The sequence below is a fragment of the Protopterus annectens genome, chromosome 3.part1 (assembly GCF_019279795.1).
Source record: "Protopterus annectens isolate FY-2018-M chromosome 3.part1, PAN1.0, whole genome shotgun sequence".
Taxonomy (NCBI): domain Eukaryota; kingdom Metazoa; phylum Chordata; order Ceratodontiformes; family Protopteridae; genus Protopterus; species Protopterus annectens.
In genome coordinates, this window is record NC_056732.1 from 987,494,176 (window position 1) to 987,519,742 (window position 25,567).

A 25,567-nucleotide genomic window follows, 5' to 3' on the forward strand; every position below is an offset into this window, starting at 1 on the left:
CATATGGTATCTGTATCATTGCTTAATGTACTCCCTTGAATATGCACAACATTTCTTAATAAGAGGCAGTGACTGTGATCATTAAAACAGCATTTGGATGTCAGTAATGTTGCTCTCCTAACAATGTACCTTTAGGCATTTTGGTAAGTGTCTTCTCCCTTTCACACTCTTAGTAAGAACAAATCTAAGAGGGGAGACTGGAAAACTGATCATAGGAACCTGCAAGCCATTAGCAGGTGACACTAATCAATACTTGTCCTTGCAGTGCCAGGCAATGTGCATGCAATCATGTAGCTCCTTACACCATGTTTACCTTCCCTGAACTTAGTGCAGATTGTGGCATTCAGGAATACTAATAATTTAACACCTCATTTGCATACTCACAGTGCTCAGAGAGCTGTCTGCACTAAATGAAAATAAATGTATAGCTAATCAACTTGTATCATAGTGGGGGGACTGGATTCAGAAAGCTTGATTCTGCTAAATTCATACACTTTTGGAGACTCATCTACATTCTAAACTTTCCTGTCAAGGTATGTTACTATTTCTTATGAATTTCTTTGCGTGTAACACTAAGGATGACTTGGAATGCTCAATACAAACCATTTTGCTATCTGTCTGTTTTTTTTTCTTTATCCTGTTGGTATAGCCAATGTATATCAGTCAATATGCACAATCTCTGCAGAAGTAAGTCATCCAAATGATTCCACACTAAAGTGATCTATAATTAATGAAGAGGTTGCTGCTAGCAAACAACTTTATATTTCAGTGTTTCATCTGCAAATTCAGTGGTTGCTGCCCTTGAGCAATAAATTGCATATGTTACATTTAAACAAATTGATAAGCTGGTAATACTGCAAAAAGAAATGGTGGCTGGCACACTGACAAAAGGTTCAGATTTACTAGGTATCTCAACCAAAGGAGGGCACACTCAGGAATGCAGCACCTGACCCTTTAAAGCGCAAAAGTATCAGCAATCCATCTACATGGTGTGGGAGTAGAATCCACAGCCTTCAGCATCAAATGTAAGTATACTACCTCTTGTGCTACTAACACCACTTTCAAAAAACAGACTTAGCATGAGCAGCAGTAAACTTCTCTTTCCTTAAAGCTCACAATTCCTTGAAAATGCACTGAAACTCCATTCCTTAAAAATGCACTGAAACTTTGAGTAGTCTGATAGCTGGTTTAGAGGATTCAGGCTCTTGTCTTCTGTAATCAAGGTACAGTGTTTGAGTCTGAGCAAATTAACTAACTGCCATCCATAACTAGGGCATTACACACACACACACACACACACACACACACACACACACACACACACACACACACACACCTACTGTACCTTACTGATGTAATGTTTGTTTCATCCACAGAATATTTGTGTTATCCACGGACAGCAGGCAGCAGGTGTGTTTAGCATCCAGAATGTCTTGTTCCATGTGAGGAAATGGAAAAGAACATGCAAGCAATAGCAGGTGTGTGCACTGATGCAAGCAGGGATGCAAAGACAAAGAGGGCGTTCTTAAAGAAGAATGCCCTTAAAGAAGACAGTGTAATTTATTATTATTTTTTTTTAATTAAAAATATTTTGTGGCAGCACCCCAACAGCAGGGCCCCCTGCCAGTCATCCATCCCTAGGAGACTGCCTAGGTCACCTAGTGCTAGATCCGGTAATGAGGGCATGAGAGAAGTTACTCCCAGATATGACACAGGACAAGTGATATGATAACCACTGCCTGCTGTTGTCAGCTACTGCCGCATCAGGAGTAGATGGTTATGACAGGTGGTCCTGCTACCGAACCACCACTAACTGAAACAGAGGAGCTCATGTCCACTGTCAGAGAGCCAGATGGCTTGACAGTGGGTTCACACTCAAGCAGAACTTCCAGGTATGCAAAATAAAAACAACTGTGCCATTGTACATATTTTTATATGTGTATATCTTGTAAGTCTGATATATCTACATCTAAGTGTTTGTCAGATGACACAGTAATAGAGATAGAGACAGAGGAGGGTGCCTGGGGGGAATTCAACTGGTCAGTAGATTTTTGTATGAGATCATTCTTAATCTGCACATGTAAAGGGGAATGCTCTCTGTTTCTTGTTTCATTTGCACTGTGATAGTTATTAGCCTTCTTTACTTTCCCTTCTTTACATACAAGGACATCTAGATTATAGTCTTCAAGACCACCTGTACATGATAAGAACACATTTGTTATTGTTATTACTGTATATAAGGTAGATTTAGGTCTGATGGTAACATTTCTATTATTTTAGCATCTATTACACTTTAACATACCTTTCGCATAATAAAAATTTTTTGATCAACTTCATTTCCTATTTATCTTTATTGTGTTTATTGCTTGTTAAAAAGGATCCTGACAGTGGCACTTTCAAACTCCTACCACCTAATGTCAGAGTACTGGTAGCCTCTGATGATGATGGTGGCAATGAAGAGGCACATTCAAGTGGTGCAGAGGGTCAGACTGACCTTATGGATGTGGCTTTCACATCCCCTGCCCATATTTTGGACATATTCAGTATGCCTATATATATGTATGACAATGAGACCTCTGGTATAGGACAGGTTGAAGGTGACACAGTTGTTCAGGGTAGTGTGGTTACTGTAGTTGTAGAGATGATTGATTCTCCCCACAGACATCTTGAGGGGGAGATGCCACATAGGAGGGTTGGTAGAGGTGCTTGGAGGAGGCCTGGTGTCCAACCTTCTCTTGATGCTGGTGTGTCATTAGGTGCCATCAGATGTATGTGTAGGGAAATAGTGAAGGCACAGGCACATTCCACCAGGGAATCAGAAAAGACAGTGTAAATACTAAATGTACATTCTGACATCTCTGAACCATGTGGGTAACTCCTTGAACATGATGAATGACACACTGGATTAGGTAGTGTTTGTAATGGAATGTCTGCAGGGGAAGGTGGCCATCCACATGGCCAGACAGCCACTACATCTTATGGTATTAGCAAATGTGGCCATGTCAAATCCCACTACCATAGTAGCACTACTTCCACTGATCCATCACTGATTACAGTGTCCACACCCAGACATGGTATGCCATGGGGTCATGTTCCTGGATATAATTATGAGGACAGCTCATCCAGTATACATCACTCACATTCGAGTAATACCCTAACTTCTAGAAAGAGCCATGAAAGTAGCAGTAGAACTCCTGGCAGAGGTAGTTTTCATGGTCAGGGATGACAATGCTTAACTGATTACTCTAACATTCATGGTTCACATTTGTCCAAAAGGCCAGGATGTAGTGCTAGCACAGTGCTTAATAATGTTCATGCAGACACACACACATTGAAAAAAAATCACTTGCCCATACCACCTCACACACTTGCAAGCTATCTAAACAGTACTGTTGAGTGCTATACATCTGTTACTACTGGTGCCGAACACTGTATACTTTGAGAGATACATGTGTTTCACCTCTCACACACATTCACTACTTTTGTGTCGGCATTTCCCCCTGTCACCACCACCACCCCAGCCACCCTGTGCAAATGGTAAAGACTGTGCTCTGCTCTTTGCATGCCTTTGTGACTTAGGGTTGCTTTTATGTCTGATGCACAAAGTGGATAGCTAATGCTTGCTTACTCAAGAGCCTGCATTTATCAATATGTATTCCAGAATAGAAGTTTTTGATTTTTTGTTCCTACTCAGTTGTGAATGCTTGCTGATATAACTGCTGATCCTCATTGTATTTCAGTTAGTACTGTACATAAAGCAGTCAAACTAGTAGGTATTTCAGTCTTGCTTCTTGGTATAGTTGTGCAAATGAGGGTATAATTGACCTGCTCCATATTTTATGGACAGTGGTTAAGTGACATGCTTGATGCATAGTGTTGGGTATAATACGAAAACACATATTGCAAACATTAGGCATATAAGCTACTACTGACATAATCAAAACACCTCAGACTAATGCTCTGCTTAGGGGACATACAGATATTTCTCTATGAAAGTACTCTGTTAAGTAACCTTTTTCTTTTTGTCACAGGTTCCACACTTACCTTGTCATTATTATAGGTACAAATTGTGTCCTTTGGGGTCATCCATGTCTTACGTTATCAGAATACAGCCATTACATGGTTAAGTAAAGGCTATGGAGTCTGCCAGGCAACAATTTTCCTATATGTATTTTCATGGGGTCTTATGCTTTGACCTAGGCAGTTACTGTGTCTGCTGTTCTTTGCCTCTTAGCCAGAGCCAGGGCATCTGCGCACATCTCAGTCTGCCAGCACCATCTGCAGCTCATGGTTCTTCCTCAGACTCCTCATCTGTATCTGCTGCTGGTCCTGCCTGTGGTCCTTGAAACTGTGGTCCTGCCCCTTGTTGTCATTATTGAAGATTTTCCCTGAGAATTATGTTGTGTAACATGGCACAGACTGAAATTATTTTGGAAGAGGTGCCTGGGTTGTATTGCAGTGCACATCCTGATGTATCTAGAAACTGGAACCTTGATTTGAGGAATCCAAACACACATTCTAAGGTATCCCTATTTTAAGCATGGGCTTTGTTGTATCCTTGCTCAGTTGGATTGTGTTGGTTTCACATGGGTGTCTTGAACCAGGGGTTAATGCATATCCTGCATCCCTCACTAAACTCCTTTGTGGAATGTCACCTTCAACAATCCTGGTGTATAGGTCACAGGTGTGCTATATGTGTGAGTCATGAAAACTGCCTGGGTTACCTGCACAGACACTGTAGATGATCCCTTGCACATTACATACAACCTGATGGCTACTAGAGTGGTAACCTTTTCAGTTGATGTACCTCCTTCCCTGTTCACTTGGTGGGGCTTTTATTTCTATGTATTTGCAATCTATGACCCCCAGTACTTCAGGGAAGTGTGCTACTGCATACAATTCCTACATGGTTCTTGCTCTCTCCTGTGGGGTACATTAGAAATAGATGTGATCCATTGTATGCTGTAGCATTGCATTTATAGAGGCTGATGCCTGTGACACATCCAATGTGGGTCTCTGGAAAGTACCAATAGCTAATATATGTAATGGTACATATAGGTTCATAGGTTCATAGGTATTTACTAGGCTAACAACCACAAGGGCCTTGTTAAGCCTAGCCAAGCATCCCATATCTCTGACAAATTCTCATACTCTTGATAAGTGTAAGCAGGGGCTTGGCAGATGAAACATTTACAAGCTAGGGCCTAGAAGATGAACCATTTATAGGTTTCCTGTGTCCATTAGAGACATAGGTGCCAAACTAGGCATGAATTTCCTGTTCCCCATCCAATTGTCCAAGTTGCATTTGAATTGGGTTAGGGAGGTGCTCTGCTTCACATGGATGGGGAGCCTGTTCCAGAGACGGTGTAATCTCTGAGATACATACCTGTCTCATACCTGTCTCATGAGCAGGTCCTATTTATATCACAGACAAGGTTTAAGTATTTAGAATGGGTAATTCTGGTGCTGTTTGTTTTGCGGACATGCAGGAGGTCTATCAGAGTGGGTCTGACAATGCCCTCTATGCCACGCATAGTCCTCCCTCTCAAGGGTCAACATTATAACCGCAAAACCTCACATACGCGAATACGGAAACATCGACACATATTGCGCAAACCGCGAAAACATTGAACGTCCTGAACCGCAAAATTCAAAATGTCGAATCGGCATTGTTGGCCAACCCCACTGCCTGCTACGTACTACCTACCCAAACAAAATAAATAATCCACATACATACACTTAACAAAACCCTACTTCTAACCCTAAACTAAAGCTTACATATATTACTATGTATCCACTTACCATAACCCGCACCCTAACCCTAAGGTCTGTAACTATTGCACACATACCTTAAGGAGAAAGAAAGGCCAACTATGATGATTTGACATTTTGAATTTCACGCTACAGGACGTTCGGTGCTTTTGCGGTTCACTCAATATGTGTCAACGTTTCCGTATTCGCGCAAATGCGGTTTCGCTGGTGTAATAGGTAACCCCCCCTCAAATGACTGTAGGAGACACAATACAGGGATAGAGACACGAGAAGGTCTGCACAGGACATTTTACTTAGGCCCTGTATTCTTTTAGTCAGCAACATCTGTAGACATTCCAGTTGTTGGATATGCCTGGTTAGGTACATACCAAAGGGGCATTGTACTCAATGATAGGTCTGATGAATGCCAAATACAGTGGAACAATGACTTCCTTGGACTTAGATGCCATACCTTTGTTTATAACTTGCACAGCATAGAATGATTTCCTCACTACTGTATACACATGACCGTCAAAGGCTAGATTACTATCTATGTGTGCCCCTAAGTCTCTGACTACTGGGTCAGCTCTAAGGGGTGTGTTGTCAATATGATACAGTAGTTCCCAAAGGTGGATGACTTCCCTAAAAATACTATTATGCATTTCCTGGCATTTAGTTTTAGTCCATGGCTCTGACACCAGTTGTTTGTCTGTGTCAGCCCATCCTGGAGAACATTTGTGTCAATATGGGATTCAATGACAGCCCCTAATTTGCAATCATCTGCAAATTTAGACTGCCAGAGGCCACTGACATTGTCCTTGACTTCAGAGATGTAAATGCCAAAAAGGAGTGGTCCAAGGACTGATCCCTGAGGGACTCCACTTGTGACTGGCCTCTTTGTAGAGGTGGACTCCCCAATTCTAACTTCCTGCGTCCTGTCTGTGAGCCTGTTGAATATCCACAGGGTGACATATGAATTGATACCTAACCTCTTGAGTATGTGAACAATGCCCAAGTGAGGTATTGTGTCAAATGCCCTGGTGAGGTGAAAGTAGGCTGTGTGAACCATTTTGCCTCATCCATTGCTTTGGTGACCTTCTCAAAGAAGTCCACCAGATTGAGTAGGCATGCTTTACCCTTGACGAAACCTAACTGGGTTGGGTCCAGTGTCTGGAGGTTTACTATATCACTACTGATCATTTCCATGATAGTTCTTTCCATGGCTTTACATAGTGAAACTTATGTGTCTGTAGTTTCCAGGGTCTGAAGATGGCTTACCTTTGTTTCCAATGGGATGAGTTCTCTATGACTTCCCTGGGGCTTGAGGCGGGGTCAGCAGAGGCTGCATAGTTCTTCCAGTGTTTCACTTTCCACACTGTATTGCTCAGCATTTTCTGAGTCATGCAGTCCACAATAAGTCAAACAGAATCTAAACACCCTTCTTCTTGCCTGAGGTCGGGCAGTAGCAGCAGCACCTTGATGTAAAGCCTTTTGCACATACAGCATAATGATAGCAGCAGAAACCCCTAGCATGTTTTTCTTTTCTTTTTCTAAATGTAATCATGCCTGTATTTTAGGGCAACTGAGTGAACACAAATCCTTTATAGCTGCCTGCATAGCTCCCCCATGTTGAACTGGTTGATTAGCATGTACTCCAGCTCTTTATGTTGTCAGCATATTCTGCTGTTTCCCTTTGTTTTGTAGCTACACACAAAGTGTTTTTAATGACTATCAAACAGCCTGCTATAGTGCTGGTGGCTTGCTGTGCTGCCAACATAACAGCAGCATTTAGTGCAGCTGTTAATGAATCCGGACCAACATCTACTGCAGATGTGACAAATGTGACACCCCACCACTGGACCATTAATCAAAGAGCCTCAATCCTCACCAGTGGCACCAGTCAGGGGCATTTACTGGGAGGATGACAGGGACACACACAGTATTTTCAGATGCAGCTCTTTGCATCAAGTGCATTTTCCCTTAAGATCACACAGAGACCACAGTCAGTCCAGGGCTGGTTTCTCCCTCTTTCTCCAGATTCCCAAGTAAGACTCTATAGAGTTGAGAATCTCAGCTGAGTGGCCAAGCCAAGACCTCCAGCATCCTCTCTGTCCAACCAGTGCTTCGTGCCCCTGCCCAAGTAGCTGATACACACACTTTTTGAGGTTTGATTTACATATACACATACACACACACACACACACACACACACACACACACACACACACACACACAGACACATCTGGGAAAGGGTGGTAGAGGTTTACTAGCTATGCCTCCTTTTGCCCAGCCTATAAGGTAGTTATCACTGTCACCAGTCATCTCCTTATCAGCTACTTTAGGGCCCTTAATAAAGGGTGTCCAATCTTACTGTGTAATATTAATATTAATACAAATGGTAGTTTGACCAAGAGCAAGGCGATTAGGAGTGGCCCACACAGTGTCACCAAATAAATACGCAGGTACTCTCAAAACTTAAATATCTCTAGACAGATCAGCCACAATGAAATATTTAATATATTTAATAATAAATAACAAAAGAACAAGAAAACATTTAGTATATATTCACAGTGACATCAGAGTTCAAAATCACAGGAAATATTTAAAACAACATTGCAGGACAGTCTCAAATAAATAAAGAAAAATATCTAAACTAAGCTTTGCTATATTCCTGACTATAGCGAAGAAAATTACTGTAACCTAGAACTTACTTCATCAGAGCAAGGCAGATGTGTGGTGAATGGGTCTTGTTGTCATATCCAAGACATAATGCAGAATGCACTGTCTCTCTAAGAAACTCCTCAAATATTACTGCTAGGATTGCTTGCAGAATGACATAAATTCTTGTCATCTGAATCTATCCCAGGTGAAACCCCCACTGTTGGAATATGGCAGTATTTAGCATCTACCTGTGAAAATACATAGATCTCAGATCTTTGACAGATGCTGAACGTCATAAAACAATTGTATTCCTTCACATTTAAAAACTAGCAATTAGTTCACTTTGAAGACAATGCAGTAAGCTCCCTAGTTTTAGACATTGTGTCTCCTTGCTGCATTGAAACTGAAATATATTGTCTTTTATTGCATAGCCATAAAGTAATTTAATTTCAGCTATTTTTGTGAAGGTAACCTCCTGTATTCCAGTTTCCACTGTTAAAATATATACATTTTAAACAGTTACAATAGTGCATGTACATTTATGTTCTATTCAAGTAGGGCACACTCTGGTTACAGTTCAAACACCACTTTGCAAAAACCTCTTCAACTCACACTTCTGTATCAGCAGTTTGATATACACATGACATACAGTTCTAATACATTTGTAACACAAGCATCTTATAAATCATGTTGATATTCCCAAATGATATATAATTATTTATAAAATTCTAGATAGCTGTGCCAGCAGTATCTCCCTTCATCACAATGAATCACAGGCAAACATAAACCTTATGTTTTGGTCATATTCCAGTTCAAGAAATAGATGGAAACAAGCAGTAAGACTTTGGGATGAGATTGTCATAGCAACTCTTTTTTCATAGGAATAGTATGTTTTGGTTTAGAAGAGGGTTCTGGGAAATGGGTGAATAATATTTACAGGTCAGAATAACACCTGCCAATATCACTGAAAGTACTATAAGTCAAGAATGGAAAAGAAAAAATGATCTTATGGTTCAAAGAAAGCAGATAACATAAAATTAAAGGTCAAGACTTTAATTTCTATGAAGTTGAACAAATGCATTAATCTTTCTCCCTAGAATGAAAGATGGTCTTTAACTTATTTAACTTGTTAACATTTAAGATAATAATTTTTTTTCATTCTAAGTGCTATGACAAAGCTTACAAAATTATATTACTCATTCTATATACTCACGTAGTATTAAAATTAACAAAATGTGTTCATGCTGAACCTTGTAAATGTGTATATAGATTTGATGGCTTTATAAAGTTATGTTTTTAACACTTCCTCTGTTCATAATATTAAGCCAATTGCTTGGATGCAATGTTTCAATAATATTTCTTACTGCAGAAACAGTTTAATAAAATTATTTAAACTAGCTAACTAACTGACTAATTAACTAAATGCACAAATATAACCCGGATATCAGGTAAACTTGTGGACAGTTTTACCAACAAACAATGCCCACCATAACAATCTCTGTTGTTGCTTTTTAATGGTACTTGGAATGATGCATGAATACTGAACAGCAAATGCTGTTCCTAGCAACAGACTAGGTGAAGATCACGTCAAATATCCCAGGAGTACACTTCCACTATGAGTGGACAAAAGCAAATGCACTGAGGATCAGAATCTCCGAACTGCATTCACTGAAAAAAAAACTGCTGAAAAAACTATTTTTAGTGAATTTTTCAGGGGGCTAGACCCCCATCCCCAAACTTATATATACCAACTCCACAATCACACCTTCTCCCAAGAAGGAATCACTTCCGTCACAACTCACTGGCAGTTCCTGTGGAGGAACTTCACTTATTGACTGGTTGAACCTCTGGCAATTGAAGCTGGAACATTCCGTCTTTGTCCACCAGTAGGTTACCCAAGATGTACACAGTGGGGAATTTTTTCTTGTGGGGGTATGAAAAAGTATGTTGATACAGCTTTCAGTGGCGGTGTGGATGTGCATATAGATAGACAGATAGATAGATAGATAGATAGATAGATAGATAGATAGATAGATAGATAGATAGATAGATAGATACAGGAAATATTTTACAATGTATACATGGAGACTGAATGGCTGAAAGAATGGACTTGCATATACCAAGCCCCTGATGGCCATTTCCTGGAATATTCCCTTTACTCACAGGTATGGTGATCTTCTAGTTGGTATATATAAATTCAGGAGGACTTGCCCCCCTGCAAAAAAAGAAGTTTAAATGAGACAAGACAATCTTTTGGCTTGCCAGAAGTAGATAGATTGTGTGTAGATGAACAGAAAATCTAGGTATATGAAAAATAACCATCACAGTTTTTATCTGTAGGCAATCTATGTGACTTCTTCAAAGTTAAAGGAGATGTCCCCTACTTGAAAGGACAAATTCTGTTAGGATATTCTCTGTAGGATAGGAGTGCATACAATTGTTTTGTGGCATTTAACGAATGAAATAAATGCATAACCTATGTCTTGGTTTTCAGAATTGTTAGTTTTTTAATTATTATTTCAATTCCTACATAATGCAGGTGCCATCAGATTCAATTCAAAATAAAACAGCACACTGTCCTGTTCTGAACACACACACACACACACACACACACACACACACACACACACACACACACACACACACACACACACACACACACACACACACACACACACACACACACACACACACACACACACACACACACACACACACACACACACACACACACACACAAACACACACATACAAAATATAAAATCATAAGTATATTGCAGCTCTACAACATAAGAATTAAAACACTATATATTTCTCATTAAAATCAATTCCTGCAAGCGTCTGGCATGTTCAGACAGAAAACAAGTCTGGGGAACTTTGTAATGGCACTCAGAAAATTAAAAGGAAGATATTATTTTCTCTACACCTAAATGCACAAACAATATCCAGATTTCTTGTCCAACCCCTTCAGTAGAAAATGATGAACTGTTTCAGAGATATAAGCCTGCATTGATGGGCACTGCCAAAAGGCATACACAGCCACTACAATGTGCCAAGAAACTAAGTTGCATTATTTGGCTTGTATGAGTGTATATATGGAGCAGGCAATATGATAGCATTCCAGGACATATTTGGATGGATATGACATTTCATCAGAGAGAAAAATCAAATGTATTTCCTCAGGAAAGCATATTGTCTTTCAGTGGAAATACACCATTACCAAAAATTTCTGTGTGGTGCAGAGAAAATGTCCAGGCAATGTCAATGGTAAGCAACATACAAGTCTTTAAGGGAAGACTTGTAACCTTAGCTGCAGATTGTATCTGAGAGCTGATATATAACTTGAAATGTTACTAAGATTTATTAAAAGGGGTGGCGATGTTGCACATTATACATAGAAATAGAATTCTTTTCATTCTCACACTCTGGCATGCTACATTCTACTGGGATCAGTACTGATCCTCGAAGGAACTTTTCACCGAAACACAAATAGCCAAGCATACTTCCGCAAAAGTGCATTTTACCGTAAAAGCACTTTCGCGGAAGTATGCCTGCAGCAAGAGGGAGTCGTGGAGGAATGATTGTTGCGGAGATCATACTACGGTGCAGATAAGGGAATATTCTCTTTTTCTTACTGTAGTGTGATCTTGGAGTGAAAATATTAAGTAGGGGGTGTGTGGGGGGCATGCAGAGGGGCTTGTCCCCCTGCATAAAAGTAGATTTATTGTTTTTTTTTTCTACCACACTTTAACAAAAGCGCTTTTTCAGTGAAAGCACTTTCATTAAATGTGCTCGGTGATTGTGGATTCGGACTATTGAATTTTCATTCAATAGTCCTAGATCCATTCTACTTGGCTTCTACTAGGGTTGATGTTATGAATTTTAATTGTGGTGGGACACACAGCACATGGCCAGTACATATCTGTAGTGACATGGCCTAATATCAGAAGTAAAAAAAAAATAATGACAATGTATATTTGTCTAAAATAGAAATGTTTTTGTTTTTGCAAAGATGCCATTACTAAAATACCCCCTACTGGCCATGATATTATGGCCAGTCAATCTTCAGCAATGAGTGTTTAGTCTTTAAGGATGAAAATACAATTTTAAATGCATTTTGCACCACAGTATCATTGCATAATTTCCTAAAAGGTTCACTAAGAATTGAGAAATAGAGTTGACATACGACCAATTAAACACAGCTATAAAAGGTCTGGCATGCTGCAGTTAATGTTTTTTTATTATGGCTAGGTATATAACTTTTGTACAGGGTGAAGAATAAGCTATAATAGGTGTCGGAATATAATTATACTGAACTTGCGTTATAATAGAAGTATAAGTCATCCATACTGCTGTGGAATAATGACTTTTGCTGTCAGTGCATTTATACCTGCTTGCTTACCCTCTCCATAAAATTAAACCTGAATGCAATGAAACTCATTACATTAAGTCAACATTATATAGATGTCTTTACATCTGAAACCCCTCAACAAAATGCATTTTATAGCTGAGTGTGATGAGATATTATTTTGTGAAACCTTTCAAACAATTTCAGAGACAGGGCTGAACACCACCAGTAGACCTATAACCATCTGGATTTTCTATTTCAACTATTCTTTTCTCTGCAAATATACACACATGAACTTTGTTCTAGCTGACAAAAACAATTACTATCTGAATCATATCACTAGTGTATTCCAGTGGCATTAAAACTAAAAATAAGACTTCTTTTTCCGAAAAAAATATACATATGTAATGCTTAAAGCTATAGTAAATAAAAAAGGGCACATATTTGAGATGATGGTTTGTCTTTAGAGGTAGTAGATCATGCAATATGCAAGTCTCCATATCCAGGTGTCTTGTATTGAAATATTTTAGAACAGAATCTGAAAGCAGTACAGATAGCGCCACTTGTGAGTTAAGTCAAATTAAGGTTACTGCAGTCATTAGAAATTGTAAAACTGCAATGTCTGCAAAAATGTGTAGTTTAAGAAGTGAATTATCAGTTTTTTTCAGAATATACAAATAGAAAGATATCAAGAACATAAAAATAAAAGCATAAAAGACAACACAACTGCTGTGGCATAAAAATGACATTAAAGTTATTTATTCTCATAAAAAAAAAAATCAAACTGCAGCTACACACTTGCCCTTAAAGCTAGGAACATAATCTAATAACATTTTATATGAAGCCCTCCAAGACTCATTCCCTGAAAATATATGTTGGTGACAATGAACAAATGCACAAAAACAAGAGTCCTAAACTTGAAGACAGATGGTGACCAACTCAGGAAAAACAAGAGAAAGCATCTTTTTTCACACAAAGAGGATACAGGAGAGAGTCTTCCACCGAAGGTTATAACATCAAAAACAGATAGGTATCGATGATGAGAAAGGCTGTTTGAACGTGTGTATATTATATTTTCAAAAGCCGACAATGTTGAATCTGACATCGTCGGCACGATAATATCGAATGCTCAGAATCCCGAGTGTGTAAACAGAAATCTCTGCAAAGGGAGATTTCTATTTACTGCAATGTAGTGCGGTCTCAGAGTTGATATATTTAAGTAGAGGGGGGTGTGGGGGTGCAGGGGAGCTTGCCCCCCTGCTTAAACTCGTTAGGGTACTTTTTTCTTTTTTTTTGTCTTTTTATAAGGTCGATGTTTGAAGACATCGACCATATGTTGTTCGATGTTTTCAACCGTCGAGCTTATAATATAGACCCGTTTGAACATAAATGCATATACATGTGGACAAGTCTTGAAACATAGAATTTATGACCACCTTAATAACATTAGTAATATGAATGCATGTAATGCTTTGTACAAACATTCCCTTATTTGTAAGGATTTTAAAAGTTTTAAGTTCACAGTGTTAAAATGGGTTCTTTTAAATCCCAGGAGTGGTCCTTTTGGAACAATGTAAGAGGTAAAAGAGCTAACATAACAATTACACCTTAATTCCCCTGACACCCCCCCCCCCCCCGGCTCAATGAAAACACTTCCATTGCATGTGTTCTAAAACTTAGAATATAAATAAGCCCTAATACCCTAGCCCAAAGGTTCCTGGAATTCATAAATTCAAATGCACTGGAACAACTAGTCACCTCTCCCACTAGGGGAGATAATATACTAGACCTGATCATCACAAACATGGGGACAAAATGCTCCACACCGGAGGTATACCCCTCACTAGTGAGATCTGACCACAAACTAATCACCCTGGATATACATATCCCACCTCCACCCCCAGCACAAAAGACCACAGTAAAAAACTTCTCAAAACCAGACTTCACTCTTCTTAAGACTGAGATGGTATCCTTTAAGCCCACTGAGCCAGTGGATACCACATCCCACAATGCCGAATCCTTCACAAATGCTTTCTATGGACATCTCCAAGAATGCATGGATCATGCAATCCCAAATAAATCCAAGTCCCTCTCCACCAAAGGCAAGCGTCCTGTCTGGTGGACCTCAGCCATTAACAAACTGTATAACAAAAGAAGGAAGCTACTGCACGTCAGAGCAAAATCCCATAAAGGGAAGACATCTCTGATCAACATTAGCAGAAAACTATGTTCTCTCATAAAAACATTCAAGGCCAACTTTTAGAGAAAAATCGCTAAGGACACTAAAGATAACCACAAGGCCTTCTTCAGCTATGTTAGAAACCTGGGCGGAAACCCTCAGATATGCTCAGAGTTAGTTCATAACAACAAAAAATACACTGAACCCACAGATATTGCCAACATTCTGGCTGACAGGTTCAGTGCAAATTTCTCCCCTCCCTCACCCCCAAAAGAAGAAATACTTATCCCAGCTGAATGTAATCTCCATGTCATCTCAGATGTCCAAGTGAGAACCGCCCTAAACAAAGCTAAAAACACAGCATCAATGGGACCTGACGGTATCCCGGGTTGCGTGCTACGTGAACTCCAAGAGGAGCTAAACCCGCACATAAAAATGCTATTTAACCTTAGCCTTACTACAGGATATGTACCTGAACACTGGCGTACAGCAACAGTGGTCCCACTCCACAAAGGGGGTACCTCTACAGACCCTGGGAACTACCACCCCATAAGCTTAACCAGCCTGGTCTGCAAAGCTATGGAAAGAATCATTATGGAACTCATAAACAGAGACATAGGGGACCTACAGACACTTGACCCCACCCAGTTCGGCTTTGTAAAGGGCAGATCCTGCCTTTTGAACCTGGTTGACTTTTTCGAAACAGTCACTAGAGCCATTGATGAGGGCAAAGCAGTCCATACAGCCTACCTGGACTTGGCTAAGGCCTTCGACACAATACCCCACTCAGGCATCATAGATAAGCTCAACAGCTTAAACGTAAATCCTTATGTCATTAGATGGGTTACAAACTGGCTAAAGGACAGAACCCATAAAGTTAAAATGGCTGGAGCAATGTCAGACTCAAAGCCAGTCACAAGTGGTGTCCCACAGGGATCTGTCCTGGGACCCCACTTGTTCGGCATTTATTTCTCAGATGTTAAAGCAAACATGGGAGGGTTGTGGCTGACAAAGTTCGCAGATGACTGCAAACTAGGCGCCATAGTCGATACACCAGCGGACACATACATCCTACCAAAAGGCCTCACAGAAACGGACAACTGGTGCCGGAGTCACGGCCTTAAACTAAATGCCAAAAAATGTATAGTCATCCCTTTGGGAAAAACAAAGTACCCACAAATTATCACATAGACAGCAACCCACTGAGTATGGAAAAAGTAATCAGAGACCTAGGGACCCAAGTCGACAGCGACCTCTCATTTGACACCCACATTGCCAAAGTGGTTAGAAAAACATTCTACCTTGCACACCTCATCATGAAGGGATTCACATCCAGATCCAAGGATGTCATTGTACCCCTATACTCCTCCCTCATCAGACCCATGATTGAGTACAATGCCCCATTTGGTATGTACCTCACCCGGCATTTGCAACAGCTGGAGAGACCACAAAAGTACCTCACCAAGAGGATCGAGGGTCTCCAACATATGTCTTATTCTGCCAGACTAAAGAAACTTCAGCTCTATTCAGTAGCATACCGCCTGCTCAGAGGTGATCTCTGCCTGACGTACAAGGCCATGTCCAATCAGGATCTGATGGACATGCTCCACCTCAAAAAATCCAAATCCATCAGGACCACGAGAGCTAAAGACTTAAACCTCGGCACAAGTATGAATAGGACATGCTGGAGGGATAGATTCATAACCCAGAGGCTTCCCATGCTTTGGAACAAGATCCCAGTTCATATTAGGCAGAGCCCCTCACTGACTCTTTTCAAGAGAAATCTTGATGAGTGGATGGGAGATTGTAAGTTTACACCAGGGGTCACATCTGTGTCACTGCTAGACAGGGGCACAGTAAACTAATTCTATTATATAAGGGACCTTCATTGTGTCACTACTAGACAGAGGCACAGTATTCTAAATTTATTCTGTACATTTTTGTACCATTTCATGGGGTGGCAAAAGCCACATCACTATGGCTAGGCTTACAAATGCCCCAGGGCAGATAGCCTAGTACTAAACTATGAAACTATGAAACTATGAAATAATGGAGTGTATATGGTGGCTGTAGTATTTACAATTTGTACAAGGTATTATGTGTAGTAGATTTTATTTAATATCAGTATACATGATATTAAACATTTCCAATTCATTATTTGGATTTTAGATAATTTTTTATGTAATATTTTTTATTTTTAAAACAGTTGCATCAGCAATTTTATTTTCCTTGTTGTCACTTTAAGAGGATTTAAGCCATGGTTGATTAATTAGATAGGTGAATTTTGGTGAGATTTTAATTGTTGAGTATATGAAATGGTTTGTTTTATGGCTTGACACATTTGGTTCTGAAGATGTCAACTGAAGTTTATAGTTGATGAAAGCTATTAACCTTGTATCATCTGAGCATTGGTTTTAGTCCTGGAAAATAAATTAAGGTTTTTACTAAGTATGTTTTTTGCCTTTCCTGCCCATATTTGCAACTGAGACATGGATTTGTTGTTTTGAATATTCTGGTGAGGGACTACTTCAGCACTTCATAGTTTTTATGTCGTTTTGGTGGTTGGAACTATTTAGGTTTTGGTTTTGCATATACATATACTTATGTACTAGATTTCCTTTCCTATGCTGTAACATCTGTTAGTTAAAATATATACTTTTTTTAAATTAATTTTAATTATTTGCTTACAGGCTAGGAGTGTTTTTGGCTAGTTTTAAACCAAGCTTGATTATTTTCATTTTATGTTGATACTGGGGGAAAAAAAAACAAAGTCGACAAGTTTCAGACCATATAATATTAAACTTTAAATGAAATACCCAAATGAATTCAGTGAATGAAGAGGAAGTGAAAATGTTTGCACACTTACAGAGCTTCTTAAGTATGCAGACAAATGGCACATACCTGAGGCCCAGCTTCTTCTCTTATGTCCAGTGTCCCAAATATGGTACAGTACTTTGATAATGACTATATTAAAGCTTGGCATTATCTGATGAAAATAGTTTCCGATGGAGAATAACGCTCCTCCCCCAAGGGGCTGAACCCTCTGCACTCCTTTAATAATACGACTTCCTCTGAGTTCTCCAAACCTCTGAATCATGTTATTCATCCCTCAAATGATGCCCATTCAGTCTACAGGTTTTGAATAACCGGGACTCACTTCAGTTATCACCAGGGAAATGTACAAATTCTCAGTGATCTCCTCGCCTAACGTGATTAGAGTCCATGCAGCAGAAGACTCATTTCAGGTCCTGCCATCTTATGGCTTATTTCAGCAATTAGTACAAATCTAAATTAAGTGACTAGTTTTTGTTATAATGTAGGCCAACCCTGGGCTAAATTACATTATTTATCACTTTTGTACCATATCAATGCTTTCTTTATACTGTACAGGAGTTTCACACTGCCCCTGGTGTTCTGTTGACTTACTCTACCATCTCGGGTGACTTGCATCAACCAGAAGTATTGTTCCTGGATAACTGGAAGATTGACTGTACCACTGCTACTCTTAACTTTAATAGTGATACTGTTTCAGTATTGTCTTTTCCACTATGCAGGGTTACCAACAGACCAAATTATTACTTAGTTATAGAAAACACTGTTGTGATGCTGTACACAAAGCACTGAGAGGCACAAGATATGATCCCACATTATCCACACTTACATGTATATCTATATCTATCTGTATTTATATCTATATAAAGATATAGATATAGATATAGATATAGATACACACACAAATATATATATATATATATATATATATATATATATATATATATATATGTATGTATGTATATATATATATATATATATATATATATATATATATATATATATATATATACATACACACACACATACATATATAAATATAAAGAGCCATTGAAGAAGACTGGTAAATAGCATGGTTTAGCAGGTCTATATTACAACGTCAAACTCACAGGAGTTTGAATGTTGTAATATCGAACCGTGAAATTCGAAATCCAATAATTACAAAAACACAGAACAGCGATTTTTTTTCCCAGGGAAAAAAAATCACTGTTCTGTTACAAAAAAAAAACACACTTTAAACTTAAACTAAAGTGGGGGCTTCACCCCCACACCCCACAAAGTGGGGGGCTGTGCCCCCAACACACCCCCTACTTAAATATACCAACTCCAGGATCACACCACAGTGAAAGAAATAACAAAGCCCCAAAAATGACTCCTGGGGAAAAAAAATCAGTCTGCCGTGGCTTCACTATTTTCATACTTCGGATTTTTGGGTTCGATATTACAACGTTTGAACTCCTGTGAGTTCGACATTGTAATATAGACCCTGGTTTATCATATAAGTGATAGTTGTTCAAGACAAAGTGTTTTGTTAGGAATAGCTCACTCATTATGTGGATAAGAAATGATTTGATCTGATTGAGAGACATATGTCTATTTACTTGACATTCTCCTGCATCAAATAAAGCGTGCTTTTCCCAGATATCAAATGAAAGAAAAATATGTAATGAATAATTACCTGAGTGTCACAATGATTGCTGAAGGCTGGGCACAAGCTGTGATTAAGGTAACTATAAAAAGGAAGATCAGAAAAGGGATAAGGGTATTGCAAGTTCGATCACATCTGCCAGACACAGCATAACCGTTTTCATTCAGATAAGTCTTCACAATAACCACTTGGATCTGGCTTCTCTGTCCACCTGATGGTGGAGTGATTACCTGATGAATTTGAACACAGGCACAGTCTGTGTAGTTTCTAATCTGTAAAACAAAAACAGCAAAATGTGTGTATTAGTATTACCTTATTCATTAATATACTGCTGAAGTCAACATACCCTATGTATATAACCATGTTATCATTACTTCTGATGTACTCAAAAAGCATGCTCTACATAGTCCTGTACTCATCATAGCCTTCAGTTTTAGTATAGCAACATGTTGCGATGTTCTAGCTTATGTTCTGTTTAATGTAATCTCATTACAGTAGACTTCATGTCTACCATATATTATGTACTGCCTTTGGCCTTGGTCAAGGTGAAAAAGGATCACCAGTTCAGCTTTCTCACAAGGTTCCCAACAAACTAACTAACTGACTTACTAACTTACTAACAATTCATTGCTGAAAGAACATGGGTCTATGTTCAGCTACCGAATTTGAAAAAAAGCAAACCATGAAACACCGAACAGAAAGGAGCGAATGGAACAATCAGCTAACTAAAACAGCATTGCAAAAAAAAACTATATTGAATGGCCATAGTTGGCCAACAACCAAGAAGTAACATGATACATATGGTAAGTGAAGGGAAACCTTTTACATTTTTCCTTTTCCCCACTGTAGTATGATCTCGGAGTTGGTATATATAGTTAGGGGTGTGTGGGTGGTGTATGATGTTGGCAGACTATGACCATTCAGTGTCATATTTTTCGATGATGTTTCAGTTCGCTGATTTCTCTTTCGTTGTTTCCTTTTTGGTGTTTAGTGGTTTGCTGTTTTTTAAATTTGGTAGCCAAACTTAGACCCAAAGAACATTTGTCACAACGTTAACAGAAATATTTTACACTTGGACATCCCAACCAAGACAGTGAGACAAAATCCACAGATGTCTGTGCAGTACCTATACAATGCCTAGGTATACAGTTAGAAACTACTTTTCAGATGTTTGCCCAGTACTAAAACAGCAAGGTTTCTACCTGAGGTGTAAATGAACTGGGCTCTGTTGCAGACTCTAGTCCTACAATAGCGATCTGAGAGAGCTACACCCAGTGTTTGTTGTCATTCCCTGTATGGGGAGGGGCTACACAGAATGTTCAGTTGTGCAGAACTCTCGACAGAGGCCAGGAACAGATTCTTTGACAAGAAAAGATTTTGTATTTTAATAATGTTAATGTTCAATGTCACACTGCCATTGTATTCCTATAACCACACAATGTAGACAGACAACAGAAAATCTCTTGTACATCAGTAATGCTAAGGTATGCCTCATCTTGTCAAAGCAAGTGATCGGTGTCAACATCTTGCAAAACATATCTCCTGGAGGAGGATGTCTCACTTGGGGCAACCTAGAGATAACAAGGAAACAAAGAGAGATGAGTAGCTACAGTAGTGGGTAGCATGTGACAACATATGCTGGGCAGAGGACACAGAAAGTTGCAGCAAAAGAAACAAAAACATTTTTCCTACACTTAAAGAGGAGAACTAAAGGGAATTATGGGTACTGAAGATGTCTGTTTTCAGAAAAAACACTGACCAATGGTAAGGATCACCAGAATCTAAACAATGGAATCCTCGGTGGAGTTCTCGGCTGTTAAAGGCCAAAGGTGCTAACAAACAGAAAGAAAACGTGAGTGACTTTTAACTAGAAGTGAGTTGGCTCTTTTGTTCCTGAGTCTAAAAACCAAAAGAAGCAGCTTTCCCAAAAGTTTCAGAACCAGTCGTATAAATACAGAATGTCTGGGTTTGCAATTACAATACAAACACTGAACTCTGTACTACAGTAAGGTGGTCTGGTGTAGCTGTTTGAGGAATTCACCATAATAGCAGATTCTGGAAGGGAGATTCAATTTGGCAATAACAGTTAACTTTTAGCCTTACTCACCTTGTAAAGTATGATGGATCCCAGTCACTTTTCTTAGCAGAAATACCCCTTTTAGTACACCAAGATGGGTCCTTTGTATTGAGGATTCCACTAATAGAGGCCGACAGAAGCCCACTGTATAACCTGCTCTGGCAGGTCTTCAGTTCAGTTCTTCTCAGTAAGAATAGCTATGGTTTGCTACTGAAACTTAAGGTAGGCAAAACAGGGAATTTAACAATTGAAATACTGTAAAAATTTAAGCATAACAATATATGGATGATAACCTTCCAAGTTACATGTCTTGTTCAGTAATAAATGCTGGCACACATCCAGAAGTTGATAGCTGATATGGCCAATACTGATGGTAAAAAGGAGCCCTTATTGCCCAAATGTCTTCTCCCTCTATGATCAACTTATATGGTGAGCACATCTGTTGCTAGATAAATAGTTAGGTTTTAGGTCCTATCACCAGACTAGGACCCTCTGTTCCTTCATGGGAGGGTTGTTCGAGACTGGCTGTCTTCTGCAAACTTATGTGCATTTTTATTGGCTGTACTCACCCTTGGAGTTTTCTACATCAGTGTCTGCATGACCTTTTCCACATACTTGGCCTTTCACAGGCCGTTAAAGACCTACTTGTTTTGACAGCCCTTTGAAAGAACCTACAGATGTATTAATTTTAAAAGGTATTTACATATGTTACTGTCTAATTTTTTTACTCAATTATTTAAAAGGTATTTTTTTCCATGTTGCTTTCTTTTGAAACTTTTTTTTTGTAATCATGCATTTTTCTAATGTATTTTTTTTGTAATCATGTATTTTTCTAATACACCTTATGTATTTTTTTTTGTAATCATGTATTTTTCTAATACACCTTATGTATTTTTTTTGTAATCATGTATTTTTCTAATACACCTTATGTATTTTTAAGAAAACCGCAGCATCAATAACTAACTAAAGAAATACATACGTACATACATTGTGGCCTCATGCATGTTTTCACCCATATACATCTTCTGACATGGTGCTGTTTGGACTTCATACACCATTTGATAACAATACATATTTTCCTTATCAATTACAGGGTTTGCACATTGTGTTGCGCAGAAGTACTATATTGTAGTATTCCCTGAGCAATATGGTGTTAGCAGATATCAGATTCTAGACAAGTCCTGGTGCTCATTCAATCCACAAGGATACATGGATGACTCATTTTGGAAACAGTAATATTATATTTTTCATGTATCATAGTGTTTTACAGATGTGATAGGTACACTGTTTGGGGGCTCCTTTTTCATATGGTGTGTTGTCCATACCCTTAGGATTTGGGGTATTAGGGTGGCTCAGTGTTTATTATACCCAACTCACAGATCCAGAGCTTGACGTTGAATTCTAAACTCTGTCAATATTTTTGTGAAGTCTGTGTATTCTGAGTTGTTTTTCTCCGGATATTCCAGTTGCCTCCCAACAACCCACCCAAGAAAAAAAAAATATGTCTGTTGAAAAGTTATGTTAAACTGTCCATACATATGCCATTTACCTTTGTTCTCTCTTATGGCTTGGGACATAGCTGAAAAGGGTCCATGAAGTCTAGATCATTTACCTGGTTAACAGATAAAGTTAAAAAATAAAAAAAGGAATGTTTACATGTGATAAATATGCTGTATTTCTGCATGCTGGTAGTCTGTTCCTCAAAGTTGTTTGACAATGACAATACCACCATATTGTAACACATGTCATGTGTGTTTTGCTACTGTATTTTGAGACCCACCGGGTCAGAGACATGCCTTATGCTTATGTCTATCCATACTGTTTGTTACAGCAACTTGTTAAACTATACACATATTTCTTGATGCCATGACCATTTTGTAGCATACTGTACACATGACTTTCTATGTGTTGTGCTCTGTCCACCTTGGAGATCACAGCAGTAGGGATCTGACAGTTGCAGTGGTGCATTTATTGTACTTTGCAGTTTGGTAAGTGGTAGTTTAACATTTGATGTGTGCTTGCAGTTATTGTTACTAATATGCGAGATATGTGGGCAAACCAAAATTAGAGAAGTAAAGCTTACATATTAAAAAATGCACTAAACTTATTTAATTTGACATGGAAACAATCATCTCTAGAAACTAACCATAAACAATTACTTAGCCTTAAGTGAGTCAAAATCTGAACATATTAGAAGTATACAACCTTTCAATTTCATTACTCAAAAATTCTGGAAAGAAACAAAAATAAGTGGGGACAAAGGCTCAAATTCAAGGCCAATTTCTAATTCACTTAAAACATTAAAGAAGAGGTTTTGAATCAACATGAACTACAGTCTGTAATCCTTGGTGATTTACTATATAAATCAAAGAATTTGCAAGGTACAGGGCAAAAATATGAGATTCTGAGAAATTCTGTAAAATCAAGGACAACTGAGAGGTATAGTAACCCTAAACTCACATTTGTCATAAAACATTGGATATCAGGTTCTGCTAACAATTCTATATTCAGTATCTTAGACTTCTTTCCCACACCTTAGTGGAATATTTCTATCCCAGTTCCCTACACCTTACTGGAATTTGTCTGAGCACAAAGACAACCCATTCAGCTTAATACCATTTGAAATTATCAACAGAACCTGATCTCCTTCCAAAATTCTATTTAAAAGCCATCTCTATAAAATGAAAAAAAAAAGTCTGTCTACCCTCCCAAATAAAATCTCTTGTTCTGCCTTTGATTTACACCTCAATACATCTCTATTTGCTCATACTGGTTGTGTGGAATGCTGCCATTATACCTAACTTATCAAAACATTAAAATCTTTCACTATAATGTGATTTTAAAGGGACATTATACCATACCAGATGCATTCTAGGATAAGTGCCATACCTCTCAACCTCTTAGAGCAAGAATTCTAGAAAAAAAATACAAAAATAATAGGGGACAAAAGCCCCAAATAACCAACAAATTTTAAATACTGTTCTTATAAACTTAATAAGTTGCAAGAATAACAGGTTTTGCACTATCATGCATTTTTCTGAAGGACATAAAGTCTGAAACTCAAATGTCTGCTTTTATTCACTGACTTCAATTCTCAATTATTGTCAGAAAACTACAAATTTTATAAGGAACAGACCAAATATATGAGGCAAAAACCTGGACATTCTGCAAAATTCTGGAACTGTGAGGTATGGATAAGCCATCCTTCCATGTTAAACTTGAAGTGCTGACACCGACACACACGTGGAGGTGCCAACAGCAGAGGCCAACATATGGAGGCACTTGCAGACTATAAGCACACATCAGTGAACATTCTGCCAGATGCAGCTGGGAATGATACAGTACTGGCTTCACACAGCTTGGCACCATTATACCTGGTACCACATGTATTGTGAGAAGAGAAACACTCCAGTTTTATACTTGCTGTACTAAGATGGACATAAACTACAGATGTCAACAACAGTGGCTACCACGTTCAAGCACTGGGTGATCATAAGTGTCCATCAGTAAGCAGCATACCAAGATTAAATGGAGACGGAGCCCAGTCACACATTACACCTACAGCACTGATGTTACCATACAAGTGGAGTTTTGTATATTGCTGGGTACTATGGTATGATACAGTATGATCACAGGTGGTCACCTAGACATGTTCCAAAATGAACTAACAAAGGAATACTGATGCTGATTTCAGTAATTGTAACCAACAGCTCCCAGTACCTGCTTATCACAGGTTTGCACTAGCAAGCACTATCCCAGATGCATTTTGTGGTGATGCACATTCTGATGTTACACTTATAGTATCAATGCTGACACACATGTGGTGCTGTGACCCAGGCTGCACTATGGATACTGTGTCTTCAAATAGGACGCCATATGAGAGCAGCAGTTGGTTCCATGGCACTGCATTATAGGATAACAGTTATATGCTTCTTACAGTTGCAATAATAACAATGCCAAACATAAGGAACTGGCAGCAGGGATCATATACAGGTGCAGGGTACACTTACAACATGGACACATATAACTGCACTATGTTCTGCCACACATCACTGCACAGAGTGCATATGG

At 38.8% G+C, this 25,567-nt stretch overlaps 1 protein-coding gene across 1 annotated transcript in view; it reads right to left on the reverse strand.

Annotated features, from left to right (window-relative positions):
- The window catches only part of LOC122797740 (solute carrier organic anion transporter family member 5A1-like), a 192,096-nt gene that overhangs the window by 50,910 nt on the left and 115,619 nt on the right, over positions 1–25,567 (reverse strand). Inside the window, exon 2 of the mRNA XM_044066264.1 lies at positions 19,450–19,691. Coding sequence (XP_043922199.1) covers positions 19,450–19,691 — 242 coding nt within the window. The remainder of the gene's footprint in view (positions 1–19,449; positions 19,692–25,567) is intronic.